The sequence below is a fragment of the Eurypyga helias genome, unplaced genomic scaffold (assembly GCF_000690775.1).
Source record: "Eurypyga helias isolate BGI_N326 unplaced genomic scaffold, ASM69077v1 scaffold19022, whole genome shotgun sequence".
In the NCBI taxonomy this organism is placed as follows: Eukaryota; Metazoa; Chordata; class Aves; order Eurypygiformes; family Eurypygidae; genus Eurypyga; species Eurypyga helias.
The window spans coordinates 1-19949 of record NW_010234318.1 but is presented as its reverse complement, the minus strand read 5'-3'; the positions used below and the strand labels follow the sequence as shown (position 1 = coordinate 19949).

General features: G+C 46.7%; 2 protein-coding genes across 2 annotated transcripts in view; one reads left to right on the top strand and one right to left on the bottom strand.

Moving 5' to 3' along the window:
- The window catches only part of LOC104505706 (superkiller viralicidic activity 2-like 2), a 17248-nt gene extending 15821 nt beyond the window's left edge, over positions 1-1427 (top strand). The window contains exons 11-12 of the mRNA XM_010146390.1: positions 947-1047; positions 1375-1427. Coding sequence (XP_010144692.1) covers positions 947-1047; positions 1375-1427 — 154 coding nt within the window. The remainder of the gene's footprint in view (positions 1-946; positions 1048-1374) is intronic.
- A 382-nt stretch (positions 1428-1809) lies between these two features.
- On the bottom strand, positions 1810-16861 carry PPAP2A (phosphatidic acid phosphatase type 2A; the record flags this gene model as incomplete). The annotated part of the gene is made up of 3 exons (XM_010146391.1): positions 1810-1935; positions 3971-4147; positions 16804-16861. Coding segments are annotated over 3 exons (361 nt in total), but the record flags the coding sequence as incomplete, so codon positions are not given.
- Between the last annotated feature and the right edge of the window lie 3088 nt (positions 16862-19949).

The following is a 19949-nucleotide window of genomic DNA, read 5'->3' as shown; positions in this document are numbered from 1 at the left end:
GAGCAGAGTAGAGGGGCAGAATCCCCTCCCTCGACCTGCTGGCCACACTTCTCTGGATACAGCTCAGGATACGGTTGGCTTTCTGGGCTGCCAGCGCACACTGCCGGCTCATGTTCAGTTTTTCATCCACCCACCAGTGCCCCCAGGTCCTGCTCGGCAGGGCTGTTCATCATCCCCTCGTCCCACACCCCCCGTATGACAGGTGTTTTGCATACAGTAATTTTGGCTGTAGGCAGGAGGTGATGCACCAAGCAGCGTGCCGGTAGCCTTCCGCTGGACGCGCACACGCGGGTCATCTGATGAAACGGGCATCAGTGACCCGGTCGGAGCGGAGCGGTCAGGTAAATGACGTGAACGCGGACAAAGTGCCGTCAGTACCAGGTTGCAGCAAGGGAGCGCTGTCAAGACCGGGCGTGTATGACTGTACACGGGCAGCGGAGTGGCACAGACGCTGGAGAGGCAGGCGAGAGGAGGGGGGGGGCTTCCTGTCTCACTGGCTCTGCCAACTACAGACCTACAGGCTATCAAAATAAAAACACCCAAAAAAACCCCCACCACCCCAAAACCTTTGTGCGGTGGTTCTTGTAGCAGCAAACTTGTGATTCCCCCGAGTGTGTGGTTTTTGAGGGAAGTCTTAACACGTGCCTGAAAGAAAAATTCACTAGGAAAAAACTGGGTATTGGAGGCTACGGAGAGAGCAGAAGAAAAGAAAGGACAAGCATTTGGGGATAGTTTCAGGTAAATGTCTGATGGAGCAATTTCCCATGAGACATACACCAGGCTTAAGACACACAGCTGTTCCCTACGCTTGGCTTCCACTGGAACCGGACGGGGCTGGAGAAGGAACCACCCCTTCGGTCCAGAGTGGGCTCCAGCAGCCGAACGATCCCATGACACGGCGTGGCAGGGGATACAAGCGTTTCCCTCACTCTTTTTCTACAGGCAGCATAATTCGTTGCATGAGAAGGCTGGAGGAGTTGCTTCGGCAGATGTGCCAGGCTGCCAAGGCCATTGGAAACACGGAGCTGGAAAACAAGTTTGCGGAGGGTACGTGTGTTGCCTGTGCGCTGCAAGAAGCGGTGCCGGGCAGGGCGTGAAAGTCAAGGTGGGGAGAGGGCAGGGTGTGGGGGGAGCGATGTGGGGGTGGGTACGGTGAACAGCCTCACTGCTGCCCGTCCCGGTAACGGCTGTGTTACGCAGTTGGCGTCACCCAGAGTGCGTCGCCAGGCACGCCCGCTGTTTAACCAAGCTTGCAACAGACACGGGACGTACAGCGACATCCACGTAACACCTTCTCGACTGCCAACCACTGCAGTGGTAACAGCCACCATGTCAGCTGTGACTGCTCCATTAATACGGTTTTCTTTTGGACAGGGATCACAAAAATCAAGAGGGATATCGTGTTTGCTGCAAGCCTCTATCTGTAACCAACGGTGTCTGCTGAAGGCAGGGCTGGAGACGCAGTACAGAACAGGTTCATCAGCGGCACACACACTTCCGTCTCGTCAGTACTTCCTTTAATGGCGTGTATTTGAACCACAGGTGTTTCAGCAAGGCATGTACAAACAGCAGTGTGTGTAATATAGCTGTTACTGTGTTTTCAATAAAAACCCTTTGAGTAACTTTATTTCTTTTAAGCAAGAGCTTGCACCAACAGAAATTGAAGGTTTAGGTACACAATGACCGCAGTAGACGTTACTATATACAGGTGAGGGGAGCATCCAGGCGCAGCAGCAGTCCCTTAAAGGCATTGATTATATTACACCGTCAGACTCGTGACACCGTCCTCCTCGCAGGACAGGCCCTTCTTCACGGTTGGTGGTTGCTGCCGAAGTGGTTCCCATTTGTTGGGGTCTCATGTAGGGTTGTATGGGAATCTTCTTTCGGCTGAAAGGTACATCCCCTCACTTTGAAGAAGTCCGACACGTACACAACCTACGTGAACAAATGAGCATCAAGCCTCTGCACTTGCAACTTTTCAAAACCGTGTTACGTTCCGTGATCTGTTCAAAAACTGTCAGGAAGCCTTAAAACGCTGGCATCCCTTCTTTTAACCCAGCCATTTCCCCCTGGGCCCACCCCACTGACTGCTTGGCCACTGGTGGCTTAGGCCCAGTTCAGGGCTTGTGTGCCCAGCACCTGCTCCAACGGCCCTTCCAGGCACCGCTTCCTTACAGCCGCCACAGCCTGGTCAGCTCTAAACAGGCCCACGTGGTTAATGGTTTCTGTAATTGGTTTAGAGCAGGGCCGGAGAGCTTGTGCTGGAGCTGGGGAAGAAGGTTCGGCTGCAAGGAACTGTCGTCCCCTGGAGCATTGCTCACCTGTGTTTCTCTTCAAACGCTGGTTAAACCAGGCCTGGGTGCCTCTCCCCGGCGAGGCTGACAGCCTCCCTCCCTCCCGGGTACAGTCTCACCCGCAGCTCCAAGGGTACCTGCATCACCCTGTCCTGCACTGAATGCACCGCCCACTCCCTTGGCAGCTCCCAGGCAGGCGTCCAGATCCAGTCCTGCAGCTTGCCCTCCTCCCACTTCACCAGGTCATCCCAAGGAGGAGCCTTCGCACAATCCCCTCCCTTCCCACATCACCTCTTCCCCTCCCACCGCAGACCTACAACTGCAGTGGGACACAGCCTGGGGCACTGGGAGAAACCCTTTTCCACCCTGAGGGCTTCAGCTGCGGGACACGGGAGTTTCAGCTTCCGCTTCCTGCTGGACTCCCATTTTTTTTTGCCGCCCCCACAGGCCCCCACCTCAGCTCTGCTTCGGGCGCCGGGCTCTTCAGTTCTGTCAGACACGGGTTTTGTCCGGGGGGTGGGTACGTGTGCGGTGTTTTTACAGAGAACCTCATCACCTTCCAACGCTGCTCACAGTAACACCACCCTCCACTCGTCCTTGCCTTACCGAGCGTCTCCGCTATCGGCTATCCAACGCCCGTCACTAAACTTGCTCCCCTTGTAGGGACTGAGGAGCTGAGGGGCCTCCTGATGGTTCTCGTTCCCTGCACCGCATTTAGGAAACGCAGCTGCACAGAAATGGGGGGCAGGGTGACACTTCACTCGATGTGCAGCCGCTGAGTGTCAGCTCACGCGATACGTAGGGTCTCCCGGAGCTGCTCTAAGACCTGTTTCGATGACCAAGTGCAGCAGGTAAACGGAGCTTGGTCTTAAAGTCACCCATGCCCCTTTCCAACTTCAGCTGGGAAAGCTTTATCTTGGAGGTGGTCCGTCAGGTGAGCCTCACTCGGTAACCGAACACTTCCCTGCGACCTCAGCTGGCCCGTGTCCCCGAGCCAGGAGTCTCATCTCTCTCTTCCCATGGGCGAACTGGCTACCGTGCTCTGCTGCCACCAACTCAGCCAGGCCCGCAGCTCCAAGCTCATCCGATCCTCTCTTCCTCGGGATCGCCTGTCACTGATCAGTACAGCCGAGTGCCACAGGCTGGGGGGGGGGAGCACCCTCTCAGCACTCCAGATGCACACAAGCCGCCATGAAGGGATCTAGTTTCCCACCAGGATGGGAAAAAGGGCTGCGCAAGCTCACAGACGCAGACAGTTCCGTGCTGTCCTTAGGCCTAAATTCCTTTTTTTGCCCTGCTTACCCTGTACCCCTTTCTCCTCTGCTGCTGTACCCAAGATCTACCACTCGGCTAGACGCCAAGGGCATGGCTGCACAGAGGCCCACGCTGTTGTGCAGCTGACCGTTCCCATCCCGGTTGTTTGAAAAGCTCTCGGGCAGGGACAATGTCATGCTGTCTGACAGCTAAACCAGCCGCTTATCTCATCATTGGCCCAGAGTCTGCCTCGCTCCCCAGAGTGCTGTAGCTACACACAGTTCAAGGAGCAGTTTCCCTCTCCAGCAGTTTTCAAGGCATCAGGAAGACGGGGCTGCTTTCCTCTGCACACAGCCCGCAGTTCGAAGGTGCCGTTCATAAAAGCAGCCCTAACAAGCCCTGTCCCCCCAGGAGTTACTTACAATGAGCACAGCCACCACTGCTCCCTGAATGAGTCCTGTTAAGACATCGCTCCAGTGATGCTTGTAATCGGAAACACGAGACAGGCCCACGTAGATGGATGCAGCGATAAGACCAAACTGCAGAGTAGGACGTACAAGTCTTGCCCAGTCTCCTTTCATTCTGGCCTGAAGGTAAAGCTGAAGGAAAAGAAAAACCGTTCTAAGGTGCAGTAAAAGCAGAAGCAGTAGGTGCATAAAACTGTGCCATGGCGGTTCGAAGAGCTGCACAGAGATCTGCGTTTGGGCACGCGCCCACGTGTGTTCCCAGCGCTGTGCTCTCGCAAGGGCGCCGAGGCGCAGTCTGGCAGGGCTGGCCTTCACGTAAAGCTACACAACACGCCACCAGGCAGCCGTGTACCGACATCACAAGTGACCGTTTTTCAGGGTAAAGGCACTGGGAATACCAGAGCCCCCTAAGGCTCAGAACAAATCCAGTGGAAGTCAAACCCATATTTTACTCCTGCATTAACTACAGGTAGATCTTACACACCAAATAAAAATCTGGCAACCATCCAAATTTACAGTCCTCTGACTAGGGGAAGCCCCTTCTTGCTCTGAGCAGGAAGACCGTCAACGTCTTCGCTGACGAGTCCGTACGCTACACGCAGAGCTGACACGTTCTTTACGCTCCGTTCCAGCCACCTCCAGTATCACCAACTTCAGTGTAACGCTGCAGCGGTCAGAACTGGTGATGCAAGGGTTGATGACACCGGGGACAGCACCTAGGATCACACTCCTCCGTTGTCACGGGTGTATTTCACGGAGCTCCATCTCTCCCTAGTCCTTTTTAGCAGCACATTTCCACTCTGGCAAGCCCATGGATATGTGCAGTTCCCATGGTTTTTCTCTTCCCTCAGCTCTGTTCATGTTGTGTTTGTCTACGTTTTTGACATGTTATCTCAAATTCACAGTATTTGTCACTTTACCATCTGATCCAAGACCCTGCTCTTGCCTCCCTCTGGTCTGTCCAGGACAGAGATCTCTTATTTCAACTCTAAGAGGAGCTTCTCCAAATCCACCTGGTAAACATCACTGAATTTATTCTGGAACCTGATCCTGTCACCAAAAAAAGCCACCACAGTCACCTTATTTAAGGAGAACAACAATAGAGTTGGAAGTTATATTTAACATTCCAAGTATATCTTTTCAGTACCATCGAGGAACTTCAGGTCGAGTACAAACCCTTAATTGACAGTCTTGCCAAATCGTAGAAGCTAACTAAAACATGGCTTCAGGCACTGATCCTGTGGCAAATCTCCCCACAGCCAACCTCAAAAGCCGTGGCTGCCTTTTAGACGCATTACATTTACTGTGTAAACACAGGCACAGAGCACGCACTGTAGGTGCAAAGGTGCCGCTTTCCAAAGTTAAACACTCGGGGAATGTTTGGTTGGTCCCTCTGAGTAACTTAGATCACAGCTTTGGCATGCTGACTTTCAGCTATAAACAGAGCATCAGAAAGATCAACCCTATCCGGAACTGGTTTCCTTTCATCGCAAGGTCAGGGGCAAATCTGACTCTGAAGATGCTACAGCTAAGCCTGAGCTGGGAATGATTTTTTTCCCCCCACCCACCCTCACATGGTGGGCACTGCATGTTTCTGGGGACATGAATTTCACCACTAGTGAAAACACTGTTTATAGCCACTTCAAAAATTAGCTGTCACACAGTTCTTTTAACAACAGGGGTTTCGATGGTCCTACACTACTGGGCTTACCAACAGCAGACCAGAACACTACTCCAGTGCCAGATGAGCAGGGGTGGGTCCAAGGAGCAAGCACATGCTGGTAGCCTGAGAAGAGCTGGCAGATGTTTCAATACTGGCTGGTGTTTCCTCCCCACTAAATTTTGAGACAGCTAAAAATACCTTGCTGTAATAAAGTTTTTCCATGTAAGCATTTCTGGTAGTTGGCAAAGACGTATTAGAAAGAAAAAGGGTTATGCAACTGCAGATAGGTGGGAAACCAGGTTTGCTTCTTCTGAACAGAGGAAGAGAACGGGGGAAGCCACACAAAAAACAAACTCAGAGATGCCAGCCTGCAACACCAAATGACCAATAAAATAGTCTTTGAATCTGCCCCATGCAGCACCTGTTCAGGTTTTCCTTCTGCCTTACAAAGCATCACACAAGAAACTTGGATTTAACACCTACAGGAAGACTTGGGTTTCCATAGGGAGCGTGACCTCCGGCCACAAAGATGTGGAGCTGCTTTGTCGCCTGCAGCGCACGTGCGGTTGGCTGCGGGCTTCGTGAATTCTGGGTGCTTCTTCACACCACCAGCTGCGGAGGAAACGGCCGAAGCGCACCGCGCGCCTCCCACCAGCAGATGGGTTTGCACTGCTCCACAGCGAGGCGCGAGAAGCCACACCACAGATACGTGTCCATGTGTCTGATGGCTGCTTGGGTTTCCTTTCAGAAGCAGCAGCTGTTCTTATGGTTACAACTGGTTGTTATTTTTTTGGTCAGCTGAGAGTAATTGCTTATCAACCAGCTGCTGCAATGGCAAATTCCACGCTATTTTTTATGCAGGTAACTTCAAACTGGCACTGCTTTTAGCAGGTTCAGGCAGTCCTGCTCCCCCGCGAAGATTCGCCCTACCACCATCGTGTCTGGGCTGGAACAGGCCAGTGGGACCGCACAGGAAAATAAAGCACCAAGGAGCTTTTGCCTTGTAATTCCACCAAATGCCAACACTTACCACTATTCTGACCCCGCTGGCTAGCAGGGGGCGACGACTTCGGAGCACTTACGGAACCCTCCCGACGTGCGCAGCATGCCTCGGGTTTTTCTGCTCCTCTTTGAAGTCATTTACAGCACAAGCTTAGAGCTGCAAATCCCTGCGGGTGTCCCCACCCAGGTCTCTTCACTAGAAAGGAATAAGCTTCCCAAGTAAAACCTGTGATCTATGGAAGCAACAGGAACTGTAGGAAGCATCACCCAGTCCAGGCTACTGTAACGCCCCTCACCAGCATCTCGCGTGTTGCTGTGGAACACGTCTGTGAGCCGAGGCACAGGCGGAGCTGCTCTCAGCAACGCGCTCCTGCCGCCGAGAGCTGCGTGGCCACGCTGCCATCCCTGCTCCCTCGCTTCTCACCTGCCTGGTCATTCCGTACTACCGTTCAGCTATCATCGCCTTCTCCTCCCTCCTTCATCCTCACGTTTGTTTCATTCGTTCTTTTTAAAAGTGCGCAGTCAGATTTCAAAGAAACTGCCTTGTAGTGGGACTAAATAGTCTCCCAACTTTTTTTCCCTACTAGCTAATGCTTACTCTACAACAAAAGTATGTCTTCTGCACCACACACATCCTGAACACAAGTTTCTTCTTAATCTATGGTCTGGTACTTCATTTCTAAAAATACACACAGGAACGAGAAGAAACTCGCAGCCACTTTGTGGCTTCTTGCAAGGAGCCACAAACATGAATGGAAGGGTCTCTGCAACTGGAGAATTATTTGCTACTCAGTGTTTCTAGCATCGCTTTCAAGTATTTGCTCTTCCACCAAAGCAGGAGTAATAGACACACACACACTCCTACACCTCACTTTAAAAGTACAGTGACTTATTTCCTAGAAGGACTTTTGGAGGTGTAACCACGCGGCTTCACAAGAAGGTTTCCCAACAGCCAACTCCTCACACCACTAACAGGGGTCACACTTCAGGTATTTAGTTTGACCTTAGAGAACTCCGCAGACATTTTTCACTCAAAACCTTCTCTGTTTTTCTTCCCCAAATCCTATTTCACAAAAATTCTGTTCTACGAGAAGTCTTGCTTAGTAAGGTATGGGAAACCCTCCTGCACATTCAGTCCTCCAAGAATGGAACTCAACAGGAAGAAAGTTTTAAGGGATTTTCCCCGACTCAGGAAGAGTTTTATTTGTACCAAATGATTTGTTCTGCTGCTTTTCAAAACTTGATTTTATTCAGTAGGATTTCATGTTTCCTGATATCAGAAGGCCCAAATAATCACATTTCCTACAGGTGTCCTGTCCTCCTAAGGAGGAGAAGCACACTTTTCCCTGTTTTCCTCTTAGTTCTGTCTCCTCAATCCTAACATACTCACAGCATCACAAACGTGATAGCAAAACAGAGAGAGACTATGGCTTTGCTGGAGAGGAAACTCCCCTGTGACACGGGGAAGTGAGAGCACCTCAGTTTGTCAGAGTACAAGCAGGAAGACTCTGGAGGGGAAGGAAAGGTGCAGAAACTCGGTGTTTTGGAAGAAGCCCTGCTGTGAGAGACCAGAACAGCCAGCACAAGTTTTGGGAGAGACCAAGTGAGTGCCATTTACTTCGCTCAGCATCCACCACTAGTCATGTCTGACTTGGGTTTCGTCACATCTGCCCCAGCATTAGGAAAAAGCCCTATGGCATTACTGGTTTGCTCCGAACAGGCATGGGATCCTGCTGCAGTTATAATTCCTATTTGGGTCCATTCAAAGCTCATACTTTGAAGCAAGTCTGCTGACCCAGGAAGTCCCAGGAGCCACAAACAGTAATCAAATCCACCATCAGGATTCTTCCCAAACCAAGCAGCTCTGCCAGAGCGACGCGTAAGCGACCTCAAGCGCGTGTACACACGCAGGTAGTTGGCTTTCTGGGGTGGAGGGAGGGGATGTGGAGGTCCTGTGTGTCGGTGGTTTTGTTAATGAGGCCGGGGTGGAAGGAGGAAGGGAAAGCACCAGAGGTACCAGCTCTGGAAAGTCTTCAGAGAACACAGCCTCAGAGTGACCGATATGGTAAGAGATGGGGCAAAATTGTCCCAGAGACCTGGGGTTAGGAATAAAGGCTGAGAACCCAGGCACAGTTGGAAGATAGGAGAATTCCATTTCTACGGATATCCCAAGGACATCAGCACCCTGCTGTTAAGACTGTGAAGCCTTCCATTGGGAAGCTGAGGTGATGCACGGAGCCCCAAAGTAACTTTGCACACACCCCACACCCTCCCCAACAGCGAGTAAGTACCACTGCCTTTCTGTGGGGAGCAGGGACTCCAGTAACCGCACTGCTCCGCACTCCCACAAGGCAGTTTGCAACCTAGGCTGTATTTGTGATGGTCTTCGGGCTCGAATAATAGGCTTGAATTAGGCTGGAATTTAGGTACGATTTATACAGGAATTAGGCTGGACTTTGTGCTAGATTTCGGGTCTATTTTAGGCTGTATTTAGGCTAGTCTTTAAGCTCAGTTTAGGCTGGAATTCAAGTCAGATTTATACTGGAATTAGGCTGGAACTCAGCTGTATTTAAGTTGGTCTTTAGGCTCAAATTTAGGCTGAAATCTAAAACAGATTTATACACACATTAGTCTAGACTTCAGGCTGGATTTTGGCTCTGTTTTAGGCTTTATTTAGACTGGTCTTTAGGCTCAAGTTAAGGCTTGACTTAGGCAGGAATTTAAGTCAGATTTATACTGGAATTAGGCTGGAATTTGGGATGGATTTAGAGTCTATTTTAGGCTGTCTTTGATACAAGCAGTTACTCAGACAAGACCCTCCAAGAGAATGAAAGCACAGACACACTCGCGCTGGACTCCTGCATAACTCGATGAAGCGACAGAAAAACATTCCGGCAGACAGATGCTCTGCCATGTCCCTGTTCCAGTCCTGCTCAACAATCCAGCAGTACGGACCAAGGCACCTCTGCCCTGCTCAGACTAGGTGACAGGTGAGAAAAAAAAAAGCCATTGTAGATCTTCCAGGTGGTGAGGGTGTGCAAAATAGCTCTTCCCTTCTAGCTATTCCTTTGTATAAAGGCTAGTCTGTATAAAAGCTATTCCTCAAGTAGCTTTGTTAATCACATTTCAGCTAGCACACTTCCTTGCATTCCAGAGTTGGTAAGAATTCCAGGAAACAGTTTAAAAATGGCAGTTCTGAGCACAAAACAATAGCCAAGAGCCACAAGATGTGCAAAGAAATAACCTGCCGTACACAATCTTGTGTTTATTCAAATACTACATGCCAGTGCAACAGCTTGTTTTATACCTGTAAGCACTGTATATGAATAAATGGAGCTCTAGGCACCAGCCAACGAGACACTGCCTACAAAACAGAAATCCATGTGCAGTCTGCGCTCATGAGAAGCTTGGTGTTAGTGTGGATAATGCCTGTCCCATGTAATTTTAAAAAACAGGCTCACATCCAAACAGGAAAATGCATTATAAAAGCACTACAGATACATTGCAGAATTTATGAGTCAGTCATAAGCTGAGATCTAAAAGAAAAAAAAGCAACTTAGGCTTCAAAGGTCATTTTGGCTTTTTCTCCTACTCTTTTTCTTAAAAACAAACACATATGATCCCTGGTATATCCATTCTTTAGTTTTATTTTGATTAGGTAGAAAACAAAGGAAAAAGAAGCAATGTTTCAGAATTAATTCTTCCCCTTCCAGTGAAGGAAGAGGATGTAGGTCTGCAGCTACTGCAAGGTGGAGGTGTATCTGGGCTGCTGCTCAAAGGGATGGTCTGTCCCTCTACTCTAACCACATTTTTTTTCCTGTGCCCGCTCTGATGTTCCAACAGCCCTACGGTGAGCTGGTACAGGAAACAGATCCATTGGACAGCTGAACTGAAGGAAAAAGTGACCAGGCTAGGGAGAAAAGGCAGAACATGTACTAGTCTGGCCTAAGACAGCTGCATGCTGCTATCAACACACAACCGATACGTAAGAGCTGCCTCCTGTGCAATGGGAAAAAATCCTGTCCATTACTAGTTATAGCCCAACTCTCAACTGCTTATCAAAAGTACAATCAATCTACTCTGTAGAGACATCTCCCACAGGACAAGGAATGTTTGAATTTTTAATCCTCCAGCCTCAACTTGGCTGTACATGGCCGAAATAATTGTTTATTGACATCATTTTACCCTAAAGCAGGACAAACATTTAATTCCTTTGCAAATGCTAACACTTGGCTCTTTTCTGATAAGAAAAAGCTAAATGTGTTCCTTCTACTTGAAGTATTTTTCTGTTGTGTCTACCAAGTTACAGAATCCTTTGATAGAAGAACGTAAGCACTGCAAGATATTGCTTTCACCTCAGTCCTACAGGAGCCAGTTCTCAGTAGGTTTATCACGACTGACAGCTGTAACTCCCAAGCAAACTATGGAGATGTCGTTTTGTTTGCTTACTATTAAAAAGTCTAAATGCCAACATTAAAGAATACTAGGAGCACATGAAAGTAGGAGCACAAGCGTCTCCATACCTGAGCCTCACAGCATGATCACCCCCCTTTATTTTTCCATCGCTGCTTCAAGCAAGATGCTTGGTACTAGCCACAGCTACAGCCAAACAAAACTTTTTCAGCAACAAGTTTTAGAAGACAAGTTAGTCCTCAACTTCAATGTGGGCAGGAACACATTAAGGGCCTGTAGCTCTGGTCAATAGCATCTGGGAAAGTAAAGAAACTGTCATGCAAACAGACATACCTAAAGTACTGCTCGCAGGCTCTTGCTTGGGTATGGTTTTGCTCAACCTCCAAACACAACATAAACAAAGTAAGAGATTTCAAGAGCAAAGCTGGATTGGCACATTTAGTACATTAGTACAAGAAGCATCCTAAACCCGCTTTCACTTGGGTTTAGCCTATGATCTCGCTGCAAAAGAAGGCTGTCAGCCCAGGTCACCAAAACATCAATTGCCCTCCTGTTCTTGTAATTTCCTGTGTCCTTGGACACAAGATGTTCTTTCCCAACAAACTGTGGGAGAGCTTGAGAGAGGGTCAAATTACACTATGCCAAGATTCATCATCCATTTTTGTCCCAAGTCCAAGCAAGACAAACATCTTACTGTCCCCAGAATAGCAGGGCAGCTTGGCCGGGTTTCTGCAGCTCTGTTCTTCACCCAGGTTAGGTACAGGCAGGGAAGTGCTTAGGCCAGCTACAGCCAAGACTGACTATCACAGCAACCTGATCCTCTGGGCCTATGAAAGGAAAGGAGCAGCATGGGGAGGGGATGATGGGACAATTTGCGACCCAGCATCTGTTATGCAGTCACTGGGTTCCCACATACCTTTGCAGCTCAAACTCCCTCTAGTTTCCACGTGAAGCTGCTGTTGGCAAAAGCATCTCAGATAATGTCTCTGTCTGGACCCAAACTGACTCCACCTCTGCCAAATGAATCTCAAAATACTTTCTACACCAACACTTCATGGCCTGACAGTTTGCAAGCAGACTTTTTTCCTGTGGTTTCATTCATTCCAAAAGCCAATGAGTTATAAACTAGAAGAAACTCTAAGTCCAACCTGGAGGCAGGCTGAAAATCCAGGCTTTAAACTGGTTCACCTAGACACAATGGCTTTTTTTTTTAATAGGTACATGACACCATAACACCCTGTTATAAATGCAGCAGTGAACTCTATGCTCTAAGAATGACAAGTGCTAGACACTACTGCTTATTTAAATAGGTAGTTTATATAAACCACTTAACACTCCCTGAAGTTACTCAGAACCCACACACTTCTACTCCATCATCATTCTTTTAGAACTTGCTCGACAAGCATTTCATGAGACAGAGTTAATGCATTCTTCTCCTCACCCTACAGACGAGCAAACCTCCTTTCTCCAAGGCAGGTGCCCGTGACTTGCAGCAGGCACTGCCCTTGCTGCTGCGGTAATGCCCGGGTCACGCACAGCGAGCTGGAGGGGACCCGCTCTAGTAGAGGTTTTGCACACAGGCACACTGACAATTCGGACATGGGAACAAAACGCAGATCCGTTACAGATTGCCATAAAAGGCTTTAACTGATAGCAGCTTCGCTAAGCTAGTCCCTGCCTAAGTACATATGTTGATATGGTATCACAGACTCATTCTTTTTATTTAGATAACATTTCAAAGCTTGACTGCCACATGTGTGGAAGGTGAATGCTGCTCCTGCAGGGAACCTAACGAAGACAATATTAAGTAAGTGTAAATGCTGGAGAAATAAGGTTATTTGTGTCCTCCCTGGAAGACCAGCAAGTATTTCCATTCCCAAAGTTAAAAATTAAGTTCTGCTCTCCAATGCTGTCCCACAAACCAAAAGACAAACTAAGGAGAAATGCTTCAAATCCTCAGATATGTGCTTGCATAGACTATTAATTTGGAACAGTTCATGTAGCCTGATATTATTTCATGTTCCTTTAGTGCTTTTTAAATTCAAGTTACCTATTTTCAATTTGGAATTTTAAGCTTTGCAGCCACTATCCTTCCTTCTAAACTAAACCACACGCTTTCTTCTATATGTTTCTGAAGCAAGAAAATGAGACATCTAGGCAAATCATGGTAATGAAGCCCCTAGAACATGAACACATTAAAGTCACAACATCCCCAAGAGATTAACTGTAAAAAAAAAAAAGCCACCACCCCCCACCCAACAGCACCTACAGCTTACAGTTTGCCAACAACTTCCTTCACATGGAATACAGAGCCTGAGCAGCCAAGTGTTCCCATGTGCAGGCCTCACTATGAGGTGGGACATGCAGCACAGAATGATGTTCAAAGTTGCAGATTTTTTCCTCCCCATACCAGTGAAGCCATGCAGCCAAAGCTCAGATATCACTGTTCCCACCGAGACTTGTGGAATTGCTCATGTCAAAGGTTTATAGCATCCAAAACATTTGAAAACGCTGAAAAAAAACACTCACTTTTGGTTTTAATCCACCACGCACAAGGGCAAAGACCAGGAGAAAGCTACAATTTCACTTGTTTGGAATTCAGCCTTCTGCTTTAAGGAACCGAAGCTGCAGAAGTACTTCAACTATCTACCCAGTATTTTGCAAGGTGGCTTTATTTAAGCCACACACTTCAAGCACCTCTCCTTTCACAGTTGCCGTGTTTGTGCCATCTGTGTCAGACCATTTCCCCTCTGATTCCCCCCCTCCTTTCTGAAAGGCACAACCTGGCGCAGCACACGCCTTCAAGCCTGTAGTGTTTGAGAGCTGCACACGCGGCAGCTTCCTCCGGTATCCCCAGAAACCGTCAGGCGAGTGTCTGGTTGTGATTAACGCTGCCTATGAGTAATGCCACGTTAACGGTGCCGTCCTGCTCGCGACTCAGTCCGCAGGTGCGGTGCATGTGCGAAGGGCAGATGAAGCCAGCACCAGAGCCCGGCTAACGAGCAGGTTATCAAGTGCCACAGGTTTGGTTTAGAGCCAGTGGCAGCACTCTGCCTTGCCACGTGGGCAGAGTTAGAAAGCGCTTTTGCTCACCTCCCTGCAGCAGGTATCTGCTTGAATACATCTGCACTTCCCCACCACCCTCTTTTTTTTTTTTTAAACTTGTTTTTAAATAAAGACCACATTCAATGCAGAAGGTTGGTGTGCAGTATTAATCAGCAAGGTCAAAACACCCTGGACAGGGGTCATTAACCTTAAGATGTCCCTCCAAAAGGGCCTTCCAAGTGTTTCTGGTTTAATAGTCTTATTACAGGACAAAAGAAAGTAGAAGCCTAATCTCCACAAAGCCTCTTATTTGTACTGGGCAGTAGCTCAGCCAGAGACAAGAAACCGGGGTGCAGGAAGAGACCAAGAATGCCTCCTCCAGCCAGGGTTCTGGCGAGTCACCGGCAAGTTCACCAAGTACCAAACTGATCTCCAGTAACACACCTACTGTTTGACTCAGCAATTTGTTGATGACATTCATCCCCTTCCAGCTTAAGGGAGCTAAGTAAAGCCACGCTGTCTGGCAGCTCTGTAGCAAGGACAGTTTGAGGCAGCATGCTGAGCCACAGCAAGTTTTATTTCCCTGCTGCACCCGGGGACACAAGCTCCAGATTTACAGCAATTCAAAGTGGAATGCAGAGGATGGACTTGACTTCCACCACCCCACATCTCCCCCATGCAGAAGTCTGCCAAGACTGAAGTTCAGACACACACAAAGCCCACAGGCAGGGAAAGTTCATAGTTTCCTGTTCAGGAACTCTCCACACAAGCTGACTTGCATGGCTTCAAAAAACCATGCCACAGGCAACTACAGAAAGCATTATTCAACTCACAAAGTTGGTACCTTCAAAATAAAGAGTTCTTGACTTCCTTGCCAAAGGCTGAATTTTTCCAAATCCTAGTAGGTTACAGAAACACATCTCTGAAGCCCAGGCTGTTCAGCACATCATCTATGATACTGTAAGATGGCTAAAGATGGCCTCAGTGTTACAGCAAAGGAGATGAGGGGGCTGGTTTGGGCACGCAGACAGGGCAAACGTAGGTTTTAATTAGCAAAACGTAGGTTTGAAAATAGCAACTCCTCAGCTGGTACAGATGGAGAGAAAGAAGTGCTGCTGACCACCACCCCTTCCCCAGGCTGCAGCAAGCAGCACTCCCCTTGCACACCGGTCTGACCAAGGTAAAAGGTTCAAGCCCCTGCCAAATACACAGTGTCACACACCTGGCAAGTTCTGTCCTGTCTCTGAGGTTTGTGCTTCTGCAAGGCAGCAGTATCACACTGACACCTTGCTCAGAGGAATCTTGCCCGGAGAAGTTGTATCAGAAGATTACAGCTGAACCCAACAGAGCAAGTCAGGACTAGGCTGCTGTGTAACAGTAATTATTCCCGTAGGACAGTGGAGCAGCAGGTTTGGTTTTGGAACCGTATCGCACATGGACTTTTGGAGACTGCCAGTCATAATAGGCAAGTAAAATACACTTATTTAAAAAAAAAAATCCCCAAAAATAAACAGCTGACAGATAGGAAGTTGCACTATATTGTGGTCAAACCCAGGATATAATATTACTTTTATGAACTCTTTGCATTTACATTAAAGACAGATAAGAGCAGGGAGAGGAACTATGCAGGTTTGGCAATAAAGAACCTGCAGTGATAGATCCAACCTTAACACTGAGCTTCCGAAAAAGGTCTTTAACTTTCTCTTAAAATAAAGCTGTGTCATACTGAAGAGCCATCCCTTTAGGTGTGTGGTTGTAGGGTTTTTGGTTTGAATAACCTCTGTGGACATTGTACTATTGCCAAGAGACAATGAAAAAAAAAAATCAACATATAATCAAAACAAGAAGGCAAATTGAATCTGAGCTCTGTGAACAGCCTGGCATATATGTATAGTATTAGCAGTTTCAGGTCTAGAGCTTAATTTTACAACTACATTAACTACAAGATTGCATGAAGTTGTTTAGTACCTTCTCTGTTACAAATTAGCAGAGGGAGAACAAACATATCAGTGTTTCAGTGTTACAAACCTTATCCCAGGAGGGAAGGTCATATGCCCTAGCTGACCTGGACAATTTGAACTGAAATACATTAGGCTCCAACTGAAGCATTAGTGAATTATCTTGTTACTATGTACTTCCATAGACAGATCTGTCCCCTCACTTCCCTCACTCTCTGCGCCTAAAAGTTAGGAGAAAATTAGAAGGAATTTAAAAATCCACATCTACCTGCTGTTTTGTGCTTATGGACCCACCCATGTTCGATCAGCATTTAAGTTCAGGTTTCTGTTTCTTTTTTAAACAGGCTTTGCACATTTCATTAAGTCAGACACCTTATTTTTACTTTGCTTACAATATTTTTAATATAACCAAATTTAAGTAGCAGGATATTTTCCAAATTCGATTGCCACCACGTTCATTTTAGACAAGGCACACAAGCCAACTACCACATTAAGTGTCTTTAGGCATATTGAACATAATTCTACTTCTTGTCCCAGTATCCGTAGCGATCCATTACACCTCCTACTGAGAAATCTTCAGTGATCTCTGACAAGCATCCTACAAAAGCAACGCCCCATGTGCAAACTGGCCAAGTAAGCATTTCAATTTTTGTACTAATTAACTAACAGACTTTTTGTTGCCATTTAGGTGGAAAGAGCATACTTACTGCTAGGAAGAGCATGCAGTACATGGAGAACGAAGAGTGGCCAGAGTAAAACGATAGTCTGGAAGAGAGGAGAGCAGACATCACATTAATTTTCTTTTGCAACACTCAGCCTACAGTGATATTAATTTATCTTACAAAAGTGTTCTAGTAAAATGGAAACATCTCCATGCTTATTCTTCAAGGAGGCTATCTAGGCACAACAGCCATCACACATGTCCAACAACGGCTTTTGACAAGCGGCACAGACTTCACTGCTCAGCAGCTATCCTATTCCAGCATGATCTCCACATCAGGTAGTAACTACCAGCCCTTTAACTGAAGTCAGAACAGCAAGTGAATACATCCTCCAAGTTAGAAATCAAGTGTTCTTTAAAGCAGTGTATTTCTTTCATCTTCTTGATAAATACCAGAATACTATAAATATTATGTTTTAACAATTACTTATCTGCTAGTCACAGTATGTGTATGAGGACAAGTGACATTAATCACCCTGAACCATTTGCTTACCATCAAGAGGCAGTAGTTAACAACTCTTATCCAGATGTTTATACCACACATACCTTTGCTAGATGTACTGATTCACACAGACCATGCTCATTAATCATTGAAGGGTAGGGGAAAGCCAGTTCATTAGCCAGCCATCCGCAGAAGATGTCTCATCTAATATTTGCAGAAACAGCTTCATACTTCGCTATCTCATCTAAAAAGTGTCAACACTGCCTTCAGCTCACAAAGGCTTCTAGGTCCAGACAGAAGGGACTCAGCAGTTGATGCTGACAGCCCAAGGTGCCTTCAGCAAGGCCCTCCTCCCCTGCACAAGCGGTTTCTGCCAGGAGCTCAGTATCACAGCTGTGAAACAAATCCCAACCACTTCTTTGTCAAGAAGAGAGGGCAAAATGGAAAGATTTCCCACCCAGTCTTAAGCAGAAAGATGAAAGAAACTCAATGTGAGCCATTTTTTAAGTTTTATGCACAGAGCCTTGTAATGGTACTGCTATCATCAGCCAGGTCTCAGCCAGGCCCCTGTGCAATTCAGCTGTGTAACAGCACTCCTCGCTTCAGAGCTGGGTGTACACCAACAAGGCAAACTTCATAAAATGTTCTGTAGGTCTCCAGACCACCCTCCACCACATCCCGGAGGCCCCCAGTTTAGTGTCTCAGCCAGGCAGAGAGCCTGAGGCCAGGGCAGTTGCTGGTCAGGCGAAACATTTCTCCCTTTGGAGAGAGAGTAATGAAGGTGGCTCTGATGTACACTAAGAACATTAGGTTAAACATTCACTGCTCAAAACACTACAAAGGCGGCAATCAACAGCCTTGTGCACAAGTCTGACCCAAAGCTTCCTGCGTTAATTTGCATGCTTAACATTAAAAAACTGCATCAGGCATCAGAAAAAAACCCACATAGGTTTCCTCCTTCAGTGCGTGGTTTATAGTTGATTCAAAGCACCACCAATAGCTTTCGGTTTCAGAGGTACTAAATAAGCAGTCTTGAGAAGAGTAAGGCTACTTTTGTGTGTCTGAATCTACTTATCTGTCAAAAGCTGTAGTCAGGCACGCATGATGGCTGTTGTGCCTTGAAAAAGCACGGAGATGTTTGCACGTTTGCAGTTGTTTACTCTGAGTCACACACAGGGATATTTTTCAATTCATTCTTAAATAGAAAAACTGTATTGACAGTGTGTTATCTTCATATGTTGAAGATTCAAAAGCGTGAAGATTACATTTTCACTAGACATCCCTTTTCCACTTCAGCAATCTAACTCCTCATCACTGAAAATCTCTGGGCAGGAGTCCACATGAAAGCTAATACTATAAGCATTTTGAAGAGCACAGTCTTTCATGTAAACATGTCATCTGATCCACGAAGGCAAAGCATGCTGTTCTACAGAACAGAAGACACAGCATAAGGAATTCCTGGTTCCTATCCCAGTGAAACTTCTTTGGCAATACTGCTGTCTCTAGACTTGTTAAAAAAGAGAGATGTGTTTTAAAAAAACAAAAATCTTAACACTTTATATTAGCAAGTTTGACAATGGAAGAGTTTCCCAACAATTCCTCATCACGCAAACAATTTCTTCCAAAAGCCAGGAGAATCTACGGTCTATCAAACCAGCCAAGCAGCCACATAGCCCAGACCTCTGCAAGTGCTGGCTTGCCATGAGCCAGCATTTCAACAATAAATACATTTCTTATCAAAAAGAATGCAGAAGTATTAGAAGAAAGTACATTTATAAATAAATTAGTACAGACACTCTCAAAACCCCTACTTTTCACAAATGAAGGACAGGCTATAAATTTGAATTTGCACATCATATTTCAAGACATGTTTTTCAAGTGAGTATTAGAACAGTTTTCAGTGAAACTGCAGTGTCAGGAAACAGTCAGTAAGCGCAAAGAAACCTTGTTTTGATTCTTTTCAAAATGGCTGGGTCTGACGTCAAAAGAACAGCTTTGCAGAGATCTAGGCCTTTTACTCTATCAATACCTACCTCACAGATTACTTCTGATGTGAGGAGCAAGGCTTCGTTTTAACAGGAATAAGCATAAGCTTTAATTATTTCCACTTGGGCAATATATTACTACCAAGTTAGAAGAATGCTTTTAGTAACATGGAACAAGTTTCAGGTCTCAGTTGAGGGCTAAAGCATGCTCTCAGTTCACAGTGTATATAGCACAGCTGGACATCTCAAAAAGGACTCCATGAAACTTAGTTTTGCCACAAATTTCACATGGTTTACGATTAAGACAAAAGTAAAGACACTATACTTTCTTAAAAAGGTCACCAAAAAACTGATTACCATTAATCACTACAGTTTTTGTTAAGTCTGCATTTTTAAAGATTACCTGGAAAAATAGTTAAAGTACAAATAATTCCTACAATAAATATGAACTGAACCACCCCAGGCTTTTGGCCAGGATTTCTAATCACAGAGAAGCAAGCCTAAAACAGATTGCCTTGCAGGACTTGAGACTGACAACCATTTCGTTCTGTTCTACTCCTTTCCGTGCACAAAGGCAACCTCGGCCAGGAAGAAGAACCCGCCGGACAGAAGTTACTGTTTCCTCAGTTAGGAGGAAAAAGGAACACAAGACACAACAAATAAAAGGATCATAGAATCAGAGGATGGTTGGGGCTGGAAGGGACC